General features: G+C 44.2%; 2 protein-coding genes across 8 annotated transcripts in view; one reads left to right on the top strand and one right to left on the bottom strand.

Annotated features, from left to right (window-relative positions):
* Window positions 1–464, bottom strand: part of zfyve28 (zinc finger, FYVE domain containing 28) — a 158,240-nt gene extending 157,776 nt beyond the window's left edge. For all 3 annotated transcript variants that reach the window (XM_015344371.2, XM_015344372.2, XM_015344373.2), the window contains exon 1: window positions 379–464. In XM_015344371.2, the coding sequence (XP_015199857.1) occupies window positions 379–417 (39 nt within the window). In that variant the 5' untranslated portion in view covers window positions 418–464. The remainder of the gene's footprint in view (window positions 1–378) is intronic.
* A 66-nt stretch (window positions 465–530) lies between these two features.
* Window positions 531–24,425, top strand: part of cfap99 (cilia and flagella associated protein 99) — a 62,189-nt gene continuing 38,294 nt past the window's right edge. For 2 of the 5 annotated variants that reach the window (XM_069190631.1, XM_069190552.1), the window contains exons 1-6: window positions 531–612; window positions 2,831–2,956; window positions 5,609–5,753; window positions 14,627–14,721; window positions 17,673–17,785; window positions 19,373–19,550. In XM_069190631.1, coding sequence (XP_069046732.1) covers window positions 604–612; window positions 2,831–2,956; window positions 5,609–5,753; window positions 14,627–14,721; window positions 17,673–17,785; window positions 19,373–19,550 — 666 coding nt within the window. In that variant the 5' untranslated portion in view covers window positions 531–603. Of the gene's footprint in view, window positions 613–1,027; window positions 1,313–2,423; window positions 2,576–2,830; window positions 2,957–5,608; window positions 5,754–14,626; window positions 14,722–17,672; window positions 17,786–19,372; window positions 19,551–24,425 lie in introns of those variants that run through there. The other 3 variants (XM_069190604.1, XM_069190591.1, XM_069190620.1) reach the window with 3 other exon arrangements.

Genomic DNA, 24,425 nt, shown 5'->3' with positions numbered 1-24,425 from the left:
TCTTCTCCGTGAAGTTGGGAGCTGTTTGTTTTCTTTCCTCGCTCTCCCGAGCACAGCGACAGGCGACAGCAGGAGTTTGCGAGCCGGAGCCGAGCCGGGAAGAGGGTCGGCGACACGGCACCGCAGGTCCAAGACCGGACGGGAGAACAGGACTAGCACCGCGGGCACTCCGCTACGGGACGGCGTGTGTCCTAAACGTGACGCGCCACCGCTTTCACTCGCACCCCGACGGGCGACCTGAACTTTCCTTTTTGACACAGCTCCCATCGCAACAGCGCCGTGCGTGTGCATCGCAGAACAGGGGTTTTAAACAGCACCCATCACGCCCGAGCTTAAAAAAAAAAAACCCAAAGAAAGAGAAGTACCCGGCAAGCTCACCTTCGGCTTGTACAGCCACTTTCTGAATCTGTTCATCATTCCCTCGGCTCCTTCCTCCCTCCCTCTGCCGAGCGCGTCTCCGCCGCTCCTGGGCTGTAACTTCTGGGCTGACGTCCTCGCAGCCGGCGGAGCCCGACAATGCAGTAATATCCGTGCGCCCGGGTCGATCCACGTCCACGCCGATCCGGCTCCCCGGGGCTGTCTCCGGGCGGGCGCTATTCCTCCATGCCCGCGGTGAGCGCTGGCCGCCGCGTCTCCTCACACCTCCGCCGTGCCCGAGCGAGCGAGCGATTCGCGCAGGGCTCGCCTGTGTCTCCGGCTGGGTGTCAATCTCTCTCTCTCTGTCTGACACCACAGCCTGATCCCCGCCCCCCCCCTTCCCCACCTCGCGTGTTTCCGATCTCCGTACCTGCGCACTGCACGGCGCTGAAAGACAGGAAGCAGCTGTCAGAGCCGGCCGGGAAGACGGGCGCCTCGCACGGCCAGTCAGAGGCGTGGGGCGGGCGGCGCAGCGCCGACTGCGATTGAGGGCCGCGGCACGACCGAGGACCGGCCAGAAGTGTGTGTGTGTGTGGGGGGGAGTTCTTGGCATTGTTTTGTGCGTGTCTGCGTCTTGCCATCAGTCTAAATCAGAATCCACAGGCCTACATTTCCAAACCCACAGCACGAATGTGTCATTATGATCACATACGCACAGGCTCCCCTTTCCAGCGTATCGACCCGAGGCGTTCTCCGGTAACCATACGCACGGTTGCTAGGCGACACTCAAACACTGTTCCAGTTTGTCGTGGAGGCCGTGCGGCGTGGAAGTGGGGTTTTCTGTCGGATTTCGGGGTGTCGATTGCCACACCACTTGTCCCCCCTGCTGTAACTAGATGCAGGGCGCACACAGTTAACAACCGAGATCCTCCTCTCCATTCCCTTGGACGGTAAGGTACGAATATAACACTTCACTACTTTCCTAAATATGTCCCTGTCCGGACGCAGTAGTTCTGCTGCTGATGGGTTTATAAACTGCGCTTGCACTGGCGTGGTTGTATTAGTTTTGCATGTGTTGTTCGATTTTCTTTTTCTTTCTCGTTGCCGCCTCAGCAGAGCATGTAATCTTTAACCGTTTTCTTAATTGGAAACATCGCTCGTCTGATCTTCAGTGGTTGCCCGTTGGCACCGTTTGATTTGATTTTTAATTGTGCTCCTCCACTGGTTAATTTAATCAAGTCATCTTGTCTATTCATCCATCCATCGGATGACCCTCGGGGTCGGGGATGGTTGTCCACTATGAGCCCCGACCGTGACTGATAAGGCAAACACGCGTGACATCTTCCTTCGTGGAGATCCAGACCGAGACCTTGTGCGGGACTCATGCTGCTGCCGCCTTGGTCCGCTAGATCAGCCATTGACTTACTCGTGGTACTACAGTACGTCTTCTTCAGCCTGAGGAAATAGACTTCAGAACCCACTGATGATATAGGACAGGGACAGCCCGTTTCAAAGATCAACAGACACCTACTGTCCATAGCTCCTGGAAGTTTTTAATTTACAGTGTTGGACTCAGTCGCACATATTTCACAGTGGGGCCTCTTACAGTTGGAGGTTCAGGTGTTCATATGTCAGTGATCCAGGTTCCTTCGTTAAAAGCTGTGGAGTGGATGAACTCCAGGCTCAACTAAATCAAGTCAGGGTACCGCATCCTCCTTGTTCAGCTATTCGTGACATGGAGAAAGATGAGATTGAGACATTACTCAAGTGAAACAGTGGTGTTTTGGACATTAAAGTGGTGTTAAATTTGGGTCGTTAGCCCCCTATTAAAGATCAGATTCAGGGTGATTTAAGAAGAGTCCCCAGGGATTCAGATGACTGCTGAGGCCCTGGGTTCACTTCCTGGGTGCTGTCTGTGTGGAGTTTGTATGTTCTCCCTGTGCTTGCATGGCTTTTCTCCAGGTACTCAAGTTTCCTGCTAAAGTCTAAAACATACTGGTAGATAAACAGGTTATCTTTGAAAACTGGCCCTGTTGTGAGTGTGTGTTTGTGTCTGTGTCTGCCCTGAGAGTGGACTGGCGTCCCATCCAGGGTGTATCTTGCCTCGTGCCTGTTGCTTGCCAGGAGAAGCTCCAGCTGCTCCCATGATCCTGTATTGGAAAAAGCAGTTGGAAAACGGATGGATGGTTGATGTTTTACTGTAAAGTGGTTAACACAGGTAACATATCCTTTATGAAAACTAGATGATTGAATGGGAGTGCACTTTTTCTCTCCCTTGGACAGAAAGCAAACGTAGCCCTTGTAAATCAGAGCAAATGAGCCGAGAAACTATTTGAAAGCCGTGCATGATTCTTTTGTTTGGAACACGCAAGGCACTTGTACAACTGTGGAAGATTGGTTGGCACTGTGTCCGGCCAGTCCAGCCCTCAGGCAGGAGAATGAGATGCTTGTCCTGTGTCCTGCTTCCTCTCAGGCTTGGACACTGAAGATGACCACTTACGGGAGGCTGGTCAAGGAGGTGGTTCAGCTCCTTGGAAAGTTTGATCCCGAAAACCATTGCATTGAAACCTTCATAGAGGATGCCTCAACTACACTAAAGGTAAGGCATGCCTGTCTGCAAGTGTTTGACACCTGTTTTCTTGTCTGCCATTATAAGTTTGCATTTGTATATATTTATAAATATATTTAAAAATAAATACTAATGCAACCTGTGCTCATTTCCTAAAGTAAGCCAGAGAACCATCACTCTGAACAAAGGCAGAGTCATGAGAGGGTTGCACATCACCAGTCCTTATTGGAACCAAAGACCAAAGCCAGGAAGGGTGGCAGTTTAAAATGATTATGATTTTTTTGAAATTATATAGCACTCGAGCCTCTACACAACTGATCAGATAGAGAAGTAAATAATTGCTTCACTGTTTGAATTCAGAAGGTTCTTTAGTGAGGTCACATAGTGCAAGCCAAGGGAAGATCGCCACCTACTGGTCCACCAACACAACTTGCACATCAACCCTATCCGGAATATCTTTGAGAGATGACAGGTTTCTGGAGAACCCAGGAGAAATCTCATAAAACATGCAAATTCACCACAGATAGACTGCTAACACCAGTGCCTTAGATAAGATAAGATCACTTTGTTGGCCCTATACAATTTCTTGCATTAGGAATTTGTCTTTTCACATATTTTTCACATATCCCAGCTTGCTCTCCATGAGACACAGACAGGGAGAGAAGCTTGGGTCAGAGCACAGGGTCAGCCATTGTACAGCACCCTTGGAGCAGTTGGGGTTAAGGGCCTTGCTCAGGGGCCCAAGGGAGTAGGATTCCTCTGCCGGCTGTGGGATTTGAACTGGCAACCTTCCAGCCACAGGCACAGATCCCGACCCACAGAGCCACTGCTCCACCCTTAGACTTGAAAACTCAAATGACTAAATTACAGGCTGAAGTCAGTCCTACAGATGTTTCTCTTCATCACAACACATCTGATTTTACATGATCATCTATATAAGCAACTTGTCCAGACATTTGTACTTCCCATTTAGGATCATAGTGATGCTGACTGCAGAATGCATAACATTCTCTGAAACTCTTCTGTGGGAGCTTGATGTCTTATATTATACCATTTGCCATAAGATTTATCACTGGTTCCCCCTCATGATTCAGCATTATCATTTTTACTCTTTGATTTTGTCTTTTCTGCATATTGGACTAATGAGTCTCTTGTCGATTAACAGATCTTGAATTTGGAAAGCCTTTTACTAATGTTTTACTAGATGGCATGCTAGATTATTAGATTACTTACTAGATTTTCTGTGCCATTTTACAATTTAAGGTGTAGTAGAAATAACAGATTGAACCTCTAAGAACCTTTTAAGAACAAGCCGTTTCAGTTTTCTGCTGCTGATGACTGGAATAATAAGAACTATCCACCTTGTCCTTGAGGGTATTTACCATTGTAGAGTTTTATAATTTCTGCCCAATACGTGAATGTTTTAATATGGCCATGCCCTGTGCTGTTATTTTAATTTTATTGCTTGTTCTTTTCTTCATTGTTTAGTTTTTGTGTTGCAATGACCACTTTGTCACTTGATCTCATCTGACTTATCTAGTTAAATAAAGGATTAAACTTCAAAGAAATAAACAGAATCAAGTCTGGAGCTGTGGGCCAGCAGGGCTAATAACCATGCTAAAAATCTCATAACCTAAATACAGTATCTTCCATGTATAATAAATCTGCAACTAATATAGCTGTTATACTGTGAATTTCTTACTTTATGTTTTCCTTTTTATATTATCGTAGATCCTCTGCAGTCAGTGTTATTGAGCTATACATAACTACTAAAGCTAACCAGAATTTTGAAAAGAGTGCGTAATAGTTTACAGATTACCGTGTGTCTAGGCATGCATACCAAACATCAGGTTTGTTTTTTCATGTGCTCAATGTACGCACAGGTCTCAGATAGTTTAAAAATTAATGTTGTGCATATGACTCCTGGGAGTAAACAAATTATGCAGTTTTCACCTCCCTCAGACCCCTGACAGTTCTAATATGCAAGTCATTTTCCTGAAGCACTAATAGTACCCTCGTGAAGAGTATATATAATCACTTTTAGAAAGGCATCTTCAGCCTGTTATAATTCCTCAATATTATTATCTCTCCTGAGGAAACAAAATAATTTAAGATAGGAGGATGATTGTACATTCCGAGCTCAATCTTTCACTGCGTTAGCTCTGAAAAGATTGTCTAGTTCTTTGTAGTACGTTTTCTACCAAGTGGAAAGTAAATAAACTTCTCTGATTATATTGGGATTAGTTGTGAATCTGGGTAGATTACACAATTCCCCAAGAATCCATGCAGGTGAGAAGGGCACCGTGCATATTTACTACATTGATCGCTAAAATTGAAAATACAGTTGCCCTGTTTCATTTGTAATTTATTTTTAAAATCAGACAATGTTTACAAGCCCAAAACTCAGTACTGTGATTTCCCCAGCTGTAGCTCACGATAGCTCTTGGCAGAAAAGTCTACAAGTCATGGGAGCCTTTTTAGCTGCATTCACCATGCATCTGTCAGCATGTCTAGCTCTGGGCCCAAGACATGCTCTTTCAGGTCTGTTTCACACCCGAGAAAAGAGCTGAGCAGGAACAACAGACCAGTGCAAGAGCAGCTCTGAAAAAAGAAACTGTGCTTTAAGTATGACAGTTTGCACCTGTAATAACCAAGTCTCATTCTTTTATTTTCCCCATTTAGCATTTAGATGTTTCTGAAGAGATGTTTGTATGGGATGTCCTGGCCGGCTGTATTGACTACAAGAAGCTGCTGGACGTAGTGGTTGATGCATTTTATGCCCGTTGTGGTAAAAGCTTTCTTCACTCAGAGCGCAACGTATTTGCTGGTATGTGGACTTTTTTTTTGTCATTATTCGTCATTTGTGAGCGTGATGTTTTGTTGAAAGCGTGGCTCCTTGAACTGCGCTGTTGTTTGTTCTAACTTGTGCTGGAGAGATTCCTGCCACTAAATTGCAACAGCTAGTCATTAAATACGTTTTTGAAGCAGGTAAAAAGGCTAGCACAGACTTTCAAACATGAAAAGACACCTTAGGGGTCCCTCTCATCCCGCTTATGTTAACAAAAAAAGCCTGGGGTAACTGGAGAAGAGACTTTTTACAATCTAATCACAGAATAAGATTCCTTGCACAGGCTACTGTTGCAGGAAAGAAACACAGGCATGAGAGACTGTCTGAGATCATTCTTTTGTGACAAAGCCCCTGTCACTGGACCCGGGGTCTGTAACATAGGCTTGCAGAGGCTTCCCGGTAACCTGCAGCTGAACATAGCTGGTGCTCTCTTTCAGAGCAAATCGGCAGCATGCTGGATCTGTCCATGTTAAGTCACAGCTGTGAAGAACAACCGATTTCGTTGTCTTGCACTCTGGCTTTAGTTCACAGAGAGTTTTCTCTGCTTTGAGCCACACCTGACTGGTCTTGCTGAAGGAAAATAATAACCCGATAAAAGATCTGTGAGCAAACACTTGACACGAGACAGCGCCCTGTAAATCAGTACCAGCTGTAAAGAGGCGGGCATGTCACTTTCAGGAGGGGGCTACGCTGCAGCTGGAAGTCGGGGAATCATTTTCATTCGTCCAGCCATCAATCATTTTATCCTGGCAAATGCTGAGTTTAGACCTCAGTTTGAGATGCAGAGCCTTAATCATTGAAAAGAACCATTGCCGTAGAATGTAAACAGTGTTGTGAAAGAGTAAAAAATCTTTCAGCTCTGATATTTGCCTGGTTCTTCGTTCCTTATTGATCCAGAAACCTCATCAAGTTGCTTCATTAAAGATCTCTTTGAATAGGTGCCCATGCCATAGATTTGTTTGTATTGTACAGCATACACACCATCCAGTTCATTTGCTAAGAAAGGCATCTACCTCCAAATCCTCTGACAGTGATGTCTGTGCTCATTCGGTCTCTGTGTATGACAATAGATCAGTCAGCGCATTGCAAAATTGTGCTTGTTGATAAAACCCCCTCCCGCTCCCACACAGAACCATCTGGGTTTACATCTGGGTACATGTCATTTGGGAAGGTATTGGGTTGACCTCCAGTTTCGGTGAGGTTTCCCAGGATGACATTTCCTCATCCTGCAGGGTGAGTTTCTGCAGGTTCCACTGACACTGACCCAGTAATCTAGGAATCGTACAAAATACCTCAAGTGGCATTCAAGTGAAAGAAATGTGATAGCCTTGGACTCCAGTATAGGAAATACAGTAGGCCTATGTGTGGCCCTTAAATGTCATCTAGATTCTCTGTGGTAAGTGTTGCTCCATAGTCCAGCATTGAAACCTACTCTCCTGGTCCAGCTGTGTAATGTTTTGGGTGTAGAATTGCAGTTCATGACTCTCTAAAGGGCTTGGCTCTTAGTGTGTTGACTGCTATGTTGACACATGTTGTAGGGTTTGTAGTTACAGTATGATGGTGTTGAAGTAATGCTTTGATAGTTCAAGTAGGGAGCTGTGTAAGCAGGCATAGGCTGCAAAGGAACAAGTAAAGGTTTATTGCATGCTGAAAAGAGAAGGAAAGAAACACAACGTTTTGTCTGTGGAGCCTCTTTGGGTGAGAAGAAGAATGTTTTGATACTGTGTTATGGCATTAGTGAGTCTTGACAGCTCACAATCATTTTGTCAGAGCTGTGTAATGTGGTCAGTAAAGGGCAGATGTGTGCCAAACATGTGTCTGCTACCATCACTGCCTTTCTGCAACTTAATATAAATCTTGGTTTAGCAGAGGCACAAACGATTTGTCACAGAAAGATTTGAAATACTGTATTACAGTATACTGGATTTTGAAACAAAGTCATGGAATTAAATGTCTTCAGGTTGGTTCGGTGAACCACTAGCTACCAGTATATCAGTGAATCAGAGTGAACAGAGGAAACATGTTGGAAGCATGTGAAAGAGCACTTAAACAGAAGGCACTTCTTTACACAGAGCATTGTGGTGGTGTGGAACAAGCTACCCAGCCATGGTGTTGAAGCAAATGCCCTGGCTTCTTTCAAGAAACAGCTGATGAGATTCTGGGATTAGCGAGTTACTAACTACCAAACAGGCCGAATGGCTTGCTCCTGTTTATAATCACTCTGATGTTCTTGTGAGTCGATTTGAGTTTTTATTGGTATTATTTCCTTTCTTGGCACAATTTTACCTAACCTGTGTACAGCTGACTGATAGTCACTCTCCCTGTAGGTGAATATTTTTCTCATGTTGGAGTCAAACGAGCAAACATTATTGGCCAGGCAGGTTCCTCAAGAGGCCACACCCACTGTTCTTAATTAACAGTTTGATACTCATTTAAGAAGTGTACCGTCATTGCAGGGCGCAGACTATAAGAGCCAGATGCAAATCACACACAAAAGGTGTCCCGTGCTTCCCTGATCCACAGCCTTTACAGACAGCAGACTTCCATTGTGATCTGAATGAGTCACGTCTGACTGACACTTGCCATGTGACTCTCGCGGTTCAGAGCATCTGTGCTGCAGAATTGAGCCACCGTTTCCAAACTGTGTCCTGTGGAGAGCAGGGAAATAGCTCCCTTAAAACATAACACATGGGGGGGGGACTTTAACACGTTGACGTCCGCTTTTATAAAATTATGTTTTGACTCGACGCAAACATACTTGTAATAAGAGTCTTGCTTATCTTCATGAAAGTGTATATTCATTTAGCTAGACAAACAATGGTGCCAGGGACTTTGGAAGATACCTCTTGGGTGTCTTCCAGCCCGCTCAGAGCCGGATGTTTAAAGACACTTTTCTCTGATATGGTAAATATCCCCTCAGCACAAATGGTAACAAGCTTTCCTTTTTCAGCTTTGAGCACAACGTATTGTGTAACCTTTGAAAATAAAGAAAACAGCAAAACAAGGGGGAGGTCATATTTAGATTACTGTTATACTGAATACAAATGAATCAATTTTAAAAAGATGGTATCAGCACAATCTTTCTGTATATTAGATCTCATTCTTGGGGAAATAGTTTGCACCATTTACAAAAATGATGATAAAAGACCATCATAGCAAATAATAACACAATTAAATCAAAGGTAATATAATGCAAATGTTAAAAGAGAATTAAGCAAAGTCCTGTATATATTAACTTACAAATTACTTTTCTATAGACTTCCTTGATTTTTGAGAAGTATGCACATGCTTTGTTGTTGTTGTTGTTTTGGGTTACTCGGTGTGATTCACTTTTACACTGGGTGTCCTGCACTGCTCTCTGCACTCCTCCAGCCTGCTGGGGGCGCTGTGAGGGTGTGCCGTCTCAGTACTGTGGTGCGTTAAAACTGGCAGTAAATACTGTACAAGTGAAGGGACAGGGTGATCAAATACAGTGAAGATGTGAAAAACGAGGTTAGATTTTGAAGTAATGATGTGCCGAAACTCTCGCATCCCGAACTGTAGGATTGCCTGTAATAAAATAATAAATTCACAAGTTAACACTTACCAGCACTAGACCATAATAGTGCAATGGCTCTAGAATGAGAATGGACTGTGTTTTATGATATTTGTATGTCTAACTCTCCCATCTTACAAAAGTGTTTGGTTTTTGTACCGTGTGGGATAATCACATAAAAAGTCAATTTTCTTTGAGTTAGTGTCTTCACTGTTAGTCTGGCTTTATAAGAGAAACCTCATTCTTTAAAGTTACTGAGAGCGGTGGCTCTGTGGCTCAGGATCTGCGCCTGTGGCTGGAAGGTTGCCGGTTCAAATCCCGCAGCCGGCAGAGGAATCCTACTCCGTTGGGCCCCTGAGCAAGGCCCTTAACCCCAACTGCTCCAGGGGTGCTGTACAATGGCTGACCCTGCGCTCTGACCCCAAGCTTCTCTCTCCCTGTCTGTGTTAATGGAGAGTAAGCTGGGGTATTTGAAAAGACTAATTCCTAATGCAAGAAGTGTATAGGGCTAATAAATTGATGTTAAAAAAATCTAATGTTCTGCCAGCAGTTAAAATCACAAAACAACAGACTTTGAAGAAAAACAGCAGGGCAGGTTCCCTAAGCATTTGTCAAACAAGACATCTTCATTTAACAAAACTGATAAGTTTCTTGAGTTTCGTTAATGTTTGTTAATCACAATCATTACAGATCATGGGCTGACATGGTTTGCTCTTGATTTCAACATCCAGTACTTAGTTTGTTAATAATGAGGTGCCAGAGCTCAATAAGAACAAGAGAGAGCAAATGTACGAGAGGCAACAGAGGTACCAGAGTTTTGGACCGCGAAATGTGCATCATCAGTGTAACATACTTTCAGCGCATTTCCAAGCCACTACACTTGATAACAAATTAACAAGGGAACTAACAGTTCTTAATTAGGAATATCAAATACCTTAATCACATGCTATTAGGCCTACTGTATTTCTGACACATTTCCACTCTGTTGAATCTGTCATCAGATCAGATCAGAGTTTCAAAACATACTGTATGATTTCCCACAAGCTTATATTGGATCAAGCCCATAGGTAGCCATGTTAACAAAAATATACAGTTTTATTTTAAGGATCAAATTTATTATTGTTTTCATTTTTTTCAAATACATGATTTGAGCACATTTCTGGTTAAAAAGGTACGAGCAGGTGTGTAACACAATCAAAGTACTTTTGTTTTGTTCAAAATAGTAGCCTCATGTAGCCTCATTAGCCAGATTTTAGGAGTTTACTACGCAGATCTTGCCAAACAGTTTTCTCTTCGTTTCTGAGGAAATGTTTGAATATGTCACCCCGTATGTGGGAGTAGGGCAGCAGCATTTATTATTGAAAAGACATGGGCATTTGTCAGCTGTGGTGTTTGTTTTCCCTTTTGTACCTGTTTCCCTCTGCCGTCCTGGTTGTCCTGCCCTGTGGCGTGTACACTGTTTGCCCGGACGCCCGTCAGGTACCGCACAGCCAGAGCAGCCACATTAGACTGTGTGGAGGTGCTGATCGGGGGAACAGGGAGGAAAGAGGGGCTGTGCACAGTGCCACACGGTCACCGCCTCACGTAGGCCACGCTCGTTGGCGTCTGCCGACCCCCCCCGTGATCACCCCTCATGTATGTTAATGTTTCTTTATTAGCCCTATACAATTTCTTGCATTAGGAATGCGTCTTTTCACATACCCCAGCTTTTCTCCATGGAGACACACACAGACAGGGAGAGGAGCTTGGGGTCAGAGCGCAGGGTCTGCCATTGTACGGCGCCCCTGGAGCAGTTAGGGTTAAGGGCCTTGCTCAGGGGCCCAACGGAGTAGGATTCCTCTGCCGGCCGCGGGATTTGAACCGGCAACCTTCCAGCCACAGGCGCAGATCCTGAGCCACAGAGCCACCGCTCCGCCCATCCTCACCCCCCTGGAGTGCTGGCCTGGAAGAGCAATGTCAGGCGCAGCCAGTGCAGGCCAGCAGCCGCGGAGGAGACTCTGTCCTCTGTGGAGAGGAGGATTCTGTCGAAGGAGGCTCGGTGTATTACCTTGACTTTTCAGCGGGCTCCCCTTGTGTTACTGGTCACATGCTGATCTTTCTCCTGTCGCAGAGTAGCTGGTCAGGTACAGTAAATAGGCTTCCAAGCTGGACTTTATTATTTTTACCCTCTGGTACTAAACATATATTCTGTTGTAGTGGTTCCGGTGGGCAGCTGCGTCAGCATGCGTAGGCTGCAAAGGAACAAGTGATAGGTTTATTCCCTGCTGAAAAGAGCAGAAAGGAAACACAATGTTTTGGCTCTGGTGTCCACCCAAAGAAGGCTCCACAGCCGAAACATTGTGCTGCCTTTCTTCTCTTCTCAGCAGGGAATAAACCTATCACTTGTTCCTATATATTCTGTTGTTTTGTATTTCCTATTTGGACTATTAATTACCAAGCTAGTTTACTCATTCTGACGATATGGATTTCTTAAGTAACTTACGTAGAGGCTGTCAATGGGGTTAGCATAAGGGTGTTGCGGTTTTCTGTTAATTCGGAGTCATTGGCTTCTTTCACACTTTAAAGACTGACTGCACCTTTTGATTAGCATGTTTTTAGGACCCAGACAACAAAGCTGATTTGACTTCTCTTTTAGTTAATTGATTCAATTGAGACATTAAGGTATGAGGTAGAATGTAAACGAGAAACCAAACTGGCTCTTGAAGACCAGGGCTGTCCCCCACCCATGCTCAATTTAAAGTACAGAAAGTTCAGCCGTACAGAAAAGATCTACTTACAAGCTCCACGCCCTTCCAGCTTCAAGGAGTTATCTCAGAACGTATGTTTGCTAGAATTGTTACTTAATGTTGCACTCTGGGATAAATCAACAGAAGAGATTCACCCAGACCACATGCAGGAGGAAGCACAGCTGAAAAAAAATCATCAATAGGAAACCTACAAACTGACATTTGTGCTTCTTTGTTAAGATGTTAAGACATATAGTAGGTGTAAATAGAACTGTCTCTAGTTAGAATGAAATGGTGTATTTGAGGCTCTGCTTCATAAAACTGCTACTGCACAGTGTTCATACGATTAGAGATTCACTAGTAACTCAAGTTAGTTACAGTAGCTTGACACCAGGTATACTGGCCAGCGTTAACTGATTTACTCACGAGTGAATCGCTGATGCAACATGTCACGAGGGACCACAGGCCTGCTTCGAAGCGCACAAAGAGGTCAGAATTAAAATTGTGGAACACTATCATGAACATTAAATCAGTGCAAATTCCACCCACATCGATGAACAATAGCAAAAACAGAATAGAATTTAAGTGCACATGCAAGTATTTGAATATGGATGAGGACAGCTGAGTGCCCAGCAAAACGAGCAATGGGTTTTTAAGTGAGCCTGGAGTGCTCATTAGAACAGCAGTCTGGAGCGCTTGATGAAGTCTGCTCTGCGAATTCTCCTGTTTTCTTGCACTCAGCTGACTTCAGCCTCTGCACCTCCAGCCCTCAACTAGTGTGAATTGCAGTTTAATCTCTTTTTTATGAACTTCTTCTTCGTACCAGTAATAGCTGTAATGATAACAGCAATGCAGTCGGGGAATAAATGTTTATCTCTATTAACAAAGTACTAAGAAGTGAGAGGAAAACTATTTTTTTAACGTGGTCCGGATGCAGCCATATGACGAGGTGCCTCCCGTCATTTTGAAATGCAGTACATGGAGGGGCAATTAAAACAACCAGACTGTGTCAGGGCGAGAAAAAGGGCTTTGCAAAGATAAACACATCAGGAGCAGAGAATTAATGAGGCACAAATATAGATTACAGAGATAAAGAAATGACAATTGTACCATGCTTGTTCTAATATCTAACTGTGGCTGATGTAATTGCCCTGTAATGGTAAAGAGAAGGGAATGTGTACAAAAATCTAGTTTTCTAAGCTGTGACATTTATTGCTCTCTGGGAACTGACACAACCATAAGACTATGAAAAACCATTAGCATTATAACATTTGCAACATAAGCCTGCGATAGGTTTTGCCATCAGTCATATACACATATTGTGTATGAACTAAAATTATTTTCTTAAGTACTACATAGTACCTGATGAAAGTCTCTATACTATGGCCAGCAGCCATATCACCCTGCAACTCACACTTGGGAGCCCACTGGAGCCCAGAATTTGTGAGCCTGGCCAGTACCTGGCGCTCACCCTGCGGTCTATGTGTCACGGACGTCCAAAGGGACTAACCGTGGGGAGCAGGAGAGCGGAAAAAGACCCATATGCGTAGCGGCGAGATGGGAAAAAGGCCCGGGCTCATTAGTGCAAAGAGTTCAGGAATGCCGTATAGAAACCTATGCCCTCAGGGAGCGGACGTGGGGCGCCCTGGTGCTAGGCGGGTCTCAGGACATCCGAACGTCAATGCTGAGCGAGGACAGAGTGCAAGACCCGGAAATATATAGCCCAAGGAAGAGAGAGGGACAGGTAGGACAGCAGACCGGAAACTAGGGAAAGGACAGAGAAGGAGCGCCCTCTGGCTGGAGAGGGCGTGACACTATGTGGGTCCTAATGCCCCAGTATAGTGGCGGGGATGAGACGTAAAACCGAGGTCCTGAGTCTTTGTGGTCATTAAAAATCCCAGGGCGTTTCTCGAAGTGAGGTTGTAATTTCCCATTGGTCCTTACCAATCATGGCCTCCTTATAATCCCCATCTATGAATTGGCTACATTACTCTGCTCTCCTCCCCACTGATAGCTGATGTGTGGTGAGCGTACTGGTGCACTATGGCTGCTGTCGCATCATCCAGGTGGGGCTGCACATTGGTGGTGGTGGATGGGATCCCCATGACCTGTAAAGCGCTTTGAGTGGAGTTTCCAGAAAAACGCTATATCAGTGTAAGCAATTATTGTTATTATTAATACTGATGCGCAATACAGTGAAACGTGTCTAACAGAGGACAGCATGGTGACGCAGTGCTTAGCATTGCTGCCTCGCAGAGCCCTGCTGTGCCTGCACAGAAAACACGCCTCTTCTTTGAAAAATATGACAAGAGCCTTTCACAGGAAAACCTTCTCGCCAGTATGACACCCCGACCTGCTATTCTTTCCATTTGAAGTCAATAAAAATTCTAATTCTGTTTTTTTTTCATCCTGTGCAACATCTGACTTTGCAGATAAGATACGTCTTCATCTCTGAACACGAGGACACTTCATTGTCTTGACTAAAGCTTGTATTATTCCATACAGTCCTGGTCAGTGTGCTAGCGTGCTAGATCCACTGTGTTTGATCACTTGTGCGTACGGCATTCCATGGTTTCTCTTTGTTTCCTCAGTCATATGTTACCTGGCCACATTTCTCCTGGAAGAGCTTGGTTTGCAGCACTTCAGCAACATTGTCAAATCCCAGGACGTCAATAAGATGTATAAGGTAACTGCCAGGAAGACACACATTATAAAAAATATAAATATTGTCTACACCTACAGTATCTAGATTTCTGTCTGCATATGTAAGGAGTGTAAAGCTTCTATGTTCAGTTCAAATATGTAGAACGGAGAGGACAGACAAAGATCATCTACAAGCCTCACGGTGGATTGCTGATAAAAGGGTGTTGCGCCAACGCGTGGAGGAGTTGATAGTAGAGGGACGCTATGTGGTAGCGTGAAGCGTAGAAGGAGCAGGGGTCTAAAAAACAGGTGTTCTTAATTACTAGATGTACTGGGTGTATTTAATCGAGATCCGGAATCGTTGTCGAGGGGAATCGAAGTCCGGGAACCGGAAACACATGGAGAGATCAGGAGAATCGCTGTGATGGCAAGACGTGAAGCCCAACACTGGGCATTGAAGCAGCTGTGTGCTGCTGTGAAACAGTCTGGAGCTGGAAGGTGTGGTTGTGATCGGGAGGGCTGATTGGATAATCGATTCTGAAGTCTACGCCTTCTGGAATTGGTGGAGGGTTGTGTGTGATTGCGGGAGGTGATGATAAAAGTGCATCTTATTTACATACCTGGCTGCTCTAAAATTGATTGCCTCTTTCTAGGGGGATGTAGAAGGTCTGTTATATTTGGTGGTGGTGTTAGGGGGTGGCCCGCAGTGCAGGCGAACAGTGAGAGTGAGATAACCAGGTGAGCTCTGCTGGCTTGAATGGTCTCCTCTCATCTCTTCCTGCTCTGATGAAGATCTTAAGCTCACAGCATGAGTAAGACGATCAGTTAAGTTATCATGCGTGTGTTGACACAATTGCTCTCTCCTGTATCACTGCCTTCCTTTAGGAATGATCTCTTTCCTATTGTCGATGCTCAGGAATATTTCATTACCATCTGTCTATACGGAATTAGATTTTTACAGTCAGTCAGAGGCGATGCCAGGAAAAATATACTCCCTCTCTCATCCCCCCACACACCTGACAAATGCTCCACAGTTGGAAAAAAATATTTTTACATCTTGATGCAGAATTCACCTAGTGTTCCTAAAAAGGAACTCACTGAAATGTTTGTGTAAACTGAGACTGTTCAAAGGGGTCATACAGTTATTCCCAGTCTCAGATTGATTTTTGTTGTTTTTTAAATGTGAGCTGTGTTTCCATACAGAGTGGGCCCAGTATGAGAATGCATTTGAAATTAAAATGCAAAATGAGCTCTCACATCTGCCACCATCCTAGATGGTGAGACCTGAGAGGGAGTATGTAATCTCAAGGCAAGAAAAATGTAGGATATTAAATTGCTCATTACATTGAGCTATTCAGAGGCTGGCTTTTGCAAAATTAAACAGTATTCAACTGAACAATAAAATGGGCGTCTATATCAGAAATTTGCAATTGCTTTGCTAGAAGGAGCAGGTTTAATAAATGGGAGATTAAATTATTGTGTCGGAATTTTAGTTGAATGTGGTAAAAGGTACAATAGGATGCGAAAGTGGCTTACGTAAAACGGGAATTAAATACCTCCAGAGCACGCAGTAACTATTCAGATCAATTTTTTTTAGAATGGCCTATTATTTCTTGTTAAACACACCTGATCTGGAATTGGCAATTGTGTGTTTTTACGTGTCGCCTGGGAAGAATGAGGAAGTGTTGGCAGATACCACTGACACGCCCACCTTTGAGGCGTTCCGTCTTTTAACACGTGACAGGCAACACAACCCCCTACAGCTGCAGTTCCACCTCCTCCCTGCCAGAGGGCGCCTCTAACACTGGCTGCTGGCCCAGATGCGCAGCACAGACGCAGTCCACGCAGACAGCTGCATTATGCCCTAGCCAATCATGAGCTGCCCAGTATACTGGGGGCTTCTCACCTCGCTTCCTCAGCTTTATATAAACTGTGCTCTCATTCTCTTCAGTGTTTAGCCTTGTATACCCGTAGCTAGAGCTCTGGACTTCACTTACATGGTTTTTCCTTGAGTTGTAGGCTTCTTGCTTCTTATCTTGTTTCTGTTTTATTTCAGTCCGTTTATCCTCTTGGTGATGTTTTGTTATTTTCTCCTGATTACTGCTAGTTTCCTTGCCCCTGCTTCTTGTGTTGTATTTGTCTTTGGATTGACTTCCCGGTTCCTGATTTCAGCCTGTTCCCAGATTCCATCTGTTGGTTCCACCACAAGATCCATTTCCCTCTTCGCTAAGGCTGTCTAAGAAGCCCCTTTGGACCTACTAGATGTTCGGTGCTGATTGGAATAGAAGCACTGCACGCCTGCAAACACATGTGAGGCCACAGAGGGGCGCTCAATCTCAGACATGGGAGAGCACCACCTGACCACTCCACTTGGGTAATCCCAGGCAGAGTCAGCTAGTAACTTGACTCGGGCTCCAACCTGCAATCTTCGGGCCCGACCTGTTGTTCTGATTGGCAGATTTCTTCTTTTTGAGTCAGGGATTGTTTTCTGGAAAATTGTGTGTGGCTAAGCAGCAAACATAGCTTTTGCAGGAATAGAGGACTTTCACTGATTAGATTGCTAGTACTACAATGAGCCTGTCCACGACAGGGAAAGATGTTCCCACCAGCTACGATCAGGTCCTTTATTGCAGACAACCCACAGTGAACCACTGATACCGATGTGTTAGTGGGTCAAATGTCAAGCCTGAATCAGATATCACCCCCAAGTTTTTCAATTTAGACTGAAGTTCAAGTACAGTACAATCCATCTGTGTAAATAATGCGCATACAGTATACATAAGTGTAATCAACAAGTTGATTTTTGTTTATTTGGTCTTTGTTTCACCTTATTGATTTCAACTTTAGTCAAATTTAATGCTTTGGACTTGGATTGTGTTATTTAACAACTATAGGTATAGATCTTCAGCAGGTTTCAAGAGTTTAATCTGGGCACTGCAGCAAGATGGTGACCAATGGGTGTCTTAGGTAAATGGGTTCTGCGTTTTTTCACAGTTCCTGGGGTTCTTCTTCGACGTCACGAACCTGAGCACCTGGATTAAGGACGAATGGAGTCACATTTATGATGCTCCGTTTGTGGAAAATAACTGGATCACACCACTCCTGAGGTACTGTCAACAAACCGGCAAGCAGTTCTCTTCTGTTTTCTTTCACGAAAACACACAGCAGACTCAGGCCATAAACAGCACACATTTTCACGTCATTTGTTATGTTATTTAAAGAACATTTCAAAGTGATAGACACACGTTAACCATGCTCAGTGTAAGGATAAATTGGTAAGCAACCTGTCAGAGACACTACACTGCATTTCTGTCCTCCTACCTGTTTTACATTTCAAAAAGACTTTTACTGAGCTGTCTGCATAAAGCATAATTCTGAAAAGTGCCACTGGGAATGTGAATGAGAAAGAAGTCACCTCTCACTTAATTTAACAGCATGATATATATTAGTATAGTTCTGTACTGCAGTGTCCTGGTCTAAATTTAATCAGAACTGCAGGCTGCAAAATAGAGTCTATAATTAATGTATTGAAAGCCACTCTTAAATGATGCTGAAACACCTCTATTATTTTCACTTTTCTGCTTCAGGTTTTATAATAAAAAGGTTTTGTGATTAGTCCCTGAAATCCCTGATTGAATCTTGTGCCTTTAGACAAGTCTGTAAGCCTTTCCGTGGCTAGGAAAGATGGTTTCAGCATGGCTGGAAGGAAGGCTTTAATTCTTTTTTGGTTACAGAAGGTAAATGAATGTGCCCCGAAGCAGAGTAACACCCCAGGTGCATAAAATAGTGACAGATTTCGGAGGACAGGGTTGTAACACGTGTCTGCTCAGCGGGAGGTTGCAAACCATTGTCCTGCCTCACATGGACAACTGAAAGGGAAAAGCACTCAAGTAGCGAACAATGATACCAGCTAGATTACTACAGCAGATATTGATTGATTGTTCAGATACAGAATTTAAAGGAATAGGAATAGTTGAGGTAGGTAGCTGTGTCAGAGGAACTGCAAATGCTGCAGGCTGCAAAGGAACAACTAAGAGGTTTATTCTGTGCTGAAAAGAGAAGAAAGAAAACACAGCGTTTCAGCTGTGGAGCCTTCTTCAGGTGTAAGAAAGATAGAGCAGTCAGTAATGTAGCGTGGGAAAACACAAGCCAGGAGAGAGGAGGAGGTGGGAGCAGGGGAGAGGCAGAGTGGCCAATCAAGTGGTGCGAGGTCGAGAGAGGTGAGGAGCAACGAAACCTACAAATGGACAGAGGGAATTAGAAGAAAACAAGTCTGTCGTTGAGAGAAGGGGGAAGGTGTGAACCAAGTTTCAGGATAATTTTAGTTTCTGATTTCTTTCTGCTATAGGAGTTAGGAAGCCCTACTTTGAGAACGCAGACGGAGAGATCAGTGTGATCATGGCCGTCAGAGGTGAAATGAGAAACTATGGGCTTGGAGAAATCTTTCATCTTCGCAGCCCTTACATGTTCTCTGAAGCGGTCTCCTCCCTCTCCTGGCTTGTGTTTTCCCACGCTGTATTACTGTATCTTTGCGGACTGCCCTATCTTTCTCACACCCGAAGAAGGCTCCACAGCTGAAACGTTGTGTTTTCTTTCTTCTCTTATCAGCACGGAATAAACCTCTTACTTGTTCCGGAATAGGAATAGGCTGTATCCATGCTTCGTGATGCTCCGTGTCCCTGTATGTCCCTCAGGTGGCAGCCCAAGATGGAGACTTTAATGGCCCAGCTGTCTGACAGAGTGACTCGTGGGAGTCCCCTGAAGAAAGCCGCCAAGAAGCACACGGAGCCCAGGGAGTTCGGTCTGACGAGACCCAAGCCCCGCGCCATCCCCCTGCCAGAGCTGATCCCCCAGCAGGAGAGACACAAGCCGGTGAGCCTCGGTGCCAGCTCCCAGACAAACTGTTTGCAACCGCCTCTGCCAAGCTTACCACAGCTTTGCGTGTGGCGAAGTCGTGCAAAACTGTTTGCTTGCAGCACTCTGTGCACCAATGCCTGCAGCAGCTATGCTTTGGGACATGAAGAATAGTTTTAGTTTAGTTTTAAAATTGATCATAGCAAGCTGTATTTAGGATATTTTTTAGCATATTTCCTCTACTATAAATGTTTTGTGAATATGACCCTAAGTCAGAGAGCTGCAGAGTAATGTTACCACCAGCTTATAGAAGTTGGGTTAATTGAAATAGCTATTGATGCCTCTGTGTATCTGTCTTTAGGAATCCTATATACATTGCGTAGATGAGATGGTCATTCTTTTTGTGCTCAGACCGTTCAGATAGCTTAAGTATTGACCCAGAGCTATGACAGGCAGTACACCTGTTTGTATACAGTAGATGGGTGAGTTTTCATCAGGCTTTCAGGGACAGCAGTGGTTCTGATATGCTGAAAGGCATGTTCCCATCCTAGACTATTCTTGTTCTTTTAAGTCATTTGGATAAGTGTTACCTGAATACTGTAGCATGCTTTGGAAATTGGATCAGAAAAATAGGTTTTAAGCAAATGCATGCCCCGGAATAACTGGATCACTGTACTCTTATTATATCAGGCTTTAAGGATGTGATAGCAGGCAGCAGTCATGGATATTGATAGGGGTCATTCAGCCAAATATTATATTGATTATAATCCTGTGTAAGGTGTGCGCGTAAGGGAAATGAGAAATATCCAGGTCTGGAATTGTTTATTCGAAAATAAATAAAAGACAATAATGTTTTTGCAGTTAATGTTTTCCCAGTGAGAGCATCTTTAACGGCTGGAGGTGGTCTTATTAACTTCATTATTCAAGTTGTGACAAAGAAGTCTATTGTGCACTTATTTGTGCTATATTGGAAAGCTTTAATAAAGTGTTTTCTGGAAGTCCTTTATTTTACCAGATAAGTCAATTGTGAACCAACCCTCATTTACTGTACCAAATTTACAATGAAGACCCAGAAAGTACCCATCTCTACCCATGGTTATTTACTGAGTGAACCTAGATGGTTCACCTAACCCCTGCTCAAGGGTTCAAAAGCAGGGTCCCGCTTATAAAAAAGTAATTGGAGTCAAGGATCATTAAGACTCTGAAATGTTGATCTCGAATTAGGACAAACATTCTGGCTCTGTTTTTTGAAAAGGAGGTCAGATAAACCAGCAGTGTCAATGATGAATAGAAATGGCTCTAACATAAGAGCCCTGGGGTCTGTGGTACACGCCACTCCCTCCCCTGTGTGCGTACAGCGGGTCTTCCTGCTGTAAATGAGCTCTCGGTCTCAGTTTACCCTCCTCTGTTCAGAAGAAGGCCGCTCCCGGTGCCGCGGATGCCGACTCGTGCTCAGAGGAGATGTATTATTCAGCAGTTTCCGGCCTGTGTTTGCCCCCTGGCAGCTGTGAATGTCTCTGGCCAGTGTGTCTCTTCACCTTGCCAGTGGTGTCTCCAGTCACAGGGCTGTCATTGGCTAAAGGGAGCTTCTTAAACAGATAATGGGTTGATAATAGCACTTTCACTGTACTACTGAAACACTTTTTGCTATTCTGCAGTTTGTATAATTAATGGGATTTGGGTCAAAGGCCTCTGTATGCCTATGAACAATTCTGTAAAATTACATCACAACACTTTACCCTGTGGATCAAACTAAAGCATATTAATACAGTATATATTTGGAGTTGGGAGTCTCTTTAGAAGGTACTGCAATTCTAAGCATCTTGAAACAACAAAAGCTAATTAATTCTGAAAAATTCCCAGCAAATGGATGCTGTTAAAACGTACCATAAACCCGAAAGGTGATCATTGTAAGATATATATGTAAAAGATATGTTCTATGAATAACTATCTTAGATATTCTTGACAACATTTTTAATTAAAATGTATGAGTATCAGGAATTTCCTCAAAACCTCTACTAGTGTTTTCTTTTTTTACCACAGCTGTGGCTGTTATTCATACAGCTTAGTTTGGTCTGGAATCAGGGGCTGTTGTTTATTTAATTTACACTGATTTTGATCAAAATCTTCAAAAATATTATCAGAAGGGCTCAAGATCAGCAACTCATGAGCAGCCAGTATGAGGCTTTATCAGGTGTTCCTGAATTATTTCTGCAGAAGAGTTCCATTAAGCAAGAACATTACATAACCTGAGCTTTATGTAAGCTGGACTCTACTGTACATTTTATTGCTTTGTACTGTTCAGTAATGAAACGCAAGATAAAATACAAAGTAAATACTAAAATAATAAAATCACTTTGATGCTTTCCTAACATGATTGCGATACAGTTATTGTACCGTAATTAAACACAAAACAAATCTGGCATGACAGCAATAGGGATTACTCACAATCTTTGACGAAAAAGCTTTGATGATCTGCGGACATTGTCATCTGTGCATGAAAGCAAAGAGAAATGTCGAACAGTGCCTGGTAAATGCTGGTAGTGACTGCAGTACTCCGTGCCATTTGCCGGCAAAAGGAACATGCAGCACCACTTACTCATTATGTATCGAAAGCAATCTTTCCACACTTCAGATGTTTTATAATGGGACCTATGAAGAGATGAGTCATACTACCATAGAGATGAATGATTCCACACTCTTCAGAACGGTGCTGGGAGATTCTGGTTCCATGGGGGTCACCCTGCTCCCCGGCACGGACGGGGGAGGGGTGTGCGGCCAGAGGCCCAGGCCGGAGACCCAGGGATTGCTCTAGACGACGAAGATCCTCGCACTGTCTGCCCCCTCGCGACAGAATTACAATTACAAAGTGACAAACTACAATGGTCAAAATGACAGAAAAGAGTTTGTCTCGTAAGAGGGATCATTTCTACCAAATGTTTGGCACCCAGTTATGAGAAACAGTTTAATTGAGACCCTGCCCTTGAAAGAGTATGGCAGCTCACAAGCAGTGTTTGACAGCAGTAGGCTGATTATATACCTTAAGTGTAACATTATACAGTATTTGAAGATTACTCCTCATCACTGCTGAAGCCACCCCTGTTGCAACATGCCTTCAGGGGCTTGAATCTGCTGGACAATATGGTGTTTTCAGCTTGACAACACACACACCTCATCTGCTGAGAGATCTTCCTTCCAGCAGCTCCCAGGCCTGCGCCACTTTGCCAAGGCGCAGAGAGAACAGCCAGGGCGCCGTCTGGCGCTGAGCAGCCTGAGCGCCTCTCTCCACCACGCTCGGCCACCAGCCGCGCCGAGGAAGGCGTTCAGACCTCTGCTCTTTCACTCTGCGCTTTTTCAAGATGCCAATGGCAGAGCATCTGCTGGTGCCCGTCTTGCACCCTAGCAAGGAAGCTTAGAGTCATGAGTCAGAACTGGAGAGCCGAGCGTGGTGGAGTCAGGGCTGGACACCCTGCTGCTGAGACAGCTGTCTGAATGAGCAGCACCTCTGGGGACTGAGCTCAGGGTCTCTGTTCCCTGGAATGGCATAGGACACCCACAGTTCCTGCTGGAGAGTCACAGCATCCCATCCAGGGTGCACTCTGCCTTGTGCTCGTGCTTCTCCGCGAGCCCTGAATTGGATGAAGCAGTTAAAAAATGGATAGATGTATTCATGGCACTAAAATAGTTGGCTCATGAGAGTATGAAATAAATAAGCTCCCCAAACATGTTGCTGAAATTGATATCCTGGCATCTTTCAAGAAATAGTTGGATGAGATCCACAGATGGATGAACTACTGACTACCATATGGGCTGAGTGGCCTTGTTTGTAACCTTTCTTAAATCATATCCACTGACCAACTTTATTTCAGTAATTTCAGTTCAGCGATACTTTATTTAATTATGCCAGTCTTTGTTTCTTAATTAAAGTGCAGATACAAATGACACAGGAAGACTGAACAATTTGTTGGTATCAGTCTCAGGACATGACTGTGTGTCTCTTTCTTCTCTGCGTATAGAGGACACAGCTACAGTACCTCCACCGCTTGTACTGTAGAAAACACACCAACAAACTGCTCCCTCTGAAGGAGCGTTCGTCAAACTGATCAAAACAAAACCGCAGCAAATCAATAATGAGATAGCTGCGAGGATTCTTCAGAGAAATGTGCAAAATGTGGTAAAATATGATCAGAGAAAACACAACAGACTTTTGTTATTTCCCTCAGTTGGCCCAGACAAACTGTGGGATAACGGGATTGTTGTCAGTTTAATTTAAGAGACTGTGTAATCTCAAAAGACATTAAAACGTGAGGAAATTTGTCAGGAACAAATGAAAACACAGCCTTAATTATTCATTCTCCGAGGGAAGGAATGCCACACTTAGTCTGGCTGACTGTAGTGTGGCACCCTGCTGCTCAGAACAGATTACTGTGGTACAGTAATTAAAATACCACGACAGCGATGTAGTGACTAGATCATTGTTTCTCACCCAGTGAGCCCCAGGACAGCGGTGTGCCTTCAGACATCATTGTCTGCGCAGCAGAATTTTGGAACAGTCACATATGCAAGAAATAAAAAATGACTATATTAAATATAGTTTATATATTTGTTTGGTAGAGAGTAACCAAAGTGCCGTGTGGCATGTTCGGTGTATATGCATGAGATAAAAGACTGTTGACATGGGAATCATCAGACGTAAAGACAGACTGGGAGAGAGCAGCTGAGCGAGAGCTCCCTGTTCCGATGTAGCCAGCTGCCAGGTTAAGGCGCCAACGAGAAAAACTCAGATTTAATATTGCAAAGAGTTTTGTTTACTAATAATAATGGGCTCTGGTCGGTGCGTGTGTTTTCAAGAGGCCAGCAGTGCCTCGGAGCGTTTATGTTTATGAAAGTGGG

Source organism: Lepisosteus oculatus, chromosome 1 (genome assembly GCF_040954835.1).
Source record: "Lepisosteus oculatus isolate fLepOcu1 chromosome 1, fLepOcu1.hap2, whole genome shotgun sequence".
Lineage (NCBI taxonomy): Eukaryota > Metazoa > Chordata > Actinopteri > Semionotiformes > Lepisosteidae > Lepisosteus > Lepisosteus oculatus.
The sequence above is the reverse complement of the archived record's forward strand: the minus strand, read 5'-3'. Positions and strand labels throughout refer to the sequence as shown.